Genomic DNA, 608 nt, shown 5'->3' on the forward strand with positions numbered 1-608 from the left:
CTATACAAAGACAGTCGGTGTTCCAGAATTTCCAGTTCATTGATGAGATGGAAGCACTTGCTACAGATGGCCGTGGAGTGCAACAGGTGACGAGGCAGCACAGTGCCCACTAAGCTGCCAAGTTTGTCTCCCACACTTACCTAGTTTATGTAAAGGCAGGAGGAAATTTTACATTGAATAAGATGAAGGTTACATAAAATTCATAAATATTATCATTGATAAATTCAATAACAATGCTAATGATGTTAACAAAATAAATGTTGCCATACTCAGTCACAAATTCACATATGCCAATATGCTTAACATAATATACATCTACAAAACCATAAAAAAACCCCCACTTACTTTGGACATCACTGTTGCCAGGGAGTCGATGGAGCAAGCGGCAACTGTCTCCTCACACGCCCCTCTCTGCCCCCCATCATGCTGGCTGCTGGTTCCCTCTATGACAAGGTCGCAAACCAGACACACTAGTCCCTCACCTCCACCAGTCATAGAATCCTCCTCTTCCGTACGTTTCTTTTTGAAGGAGGTTGATGGTTCATTCTGTTTGAGAGGTTGGTGAGTTTGTGTAACCTGTCATTTTACTTTTCAGAAAGAAACATTAT

The 608-nt window shown here is 41.8% G+C and overlaps 1 protein-coding gene across 1 annotated transcript in view; it reads right to left on the reverse strand.

Moving 5' to 3' along the window:
- The window catches only part of LOC119585908, a 17,549-nt gene that overhangs the window by 222 nt on the left and 16,719 nt on the right, over positions 1-608 (reverse strand). The window contains exons 9-10 of the mRNA XM_037934630.1: positions 346-546; positions 7-140 (exon numbers count right to left, since the gene is read on the reverse strand). Of these exons, the coding sequence (XP_037790558.1) occupies positions 7-140; positions 346-546 (335 nt within the window). The remainder of the gene's footprint in view (positions 1-6; positions 141-345; positions 547-608) is intronic.

Source organism: Penaeus monodon, chromosome 20 (assembly GCF_015228065.2).
Source record: "Penaeus monodon isolate SGIC_2016 chromosome 20, NSTDA_Pmon_1, whole genome shotgun sequence".
In the NCBI taxonomy this organism is placed as follows: Eukaryota; Metazoa; Arthropoda; class Malacostraca; order Decapoda; family Penaeidae; genus Penaeus; species Penaeus monodon.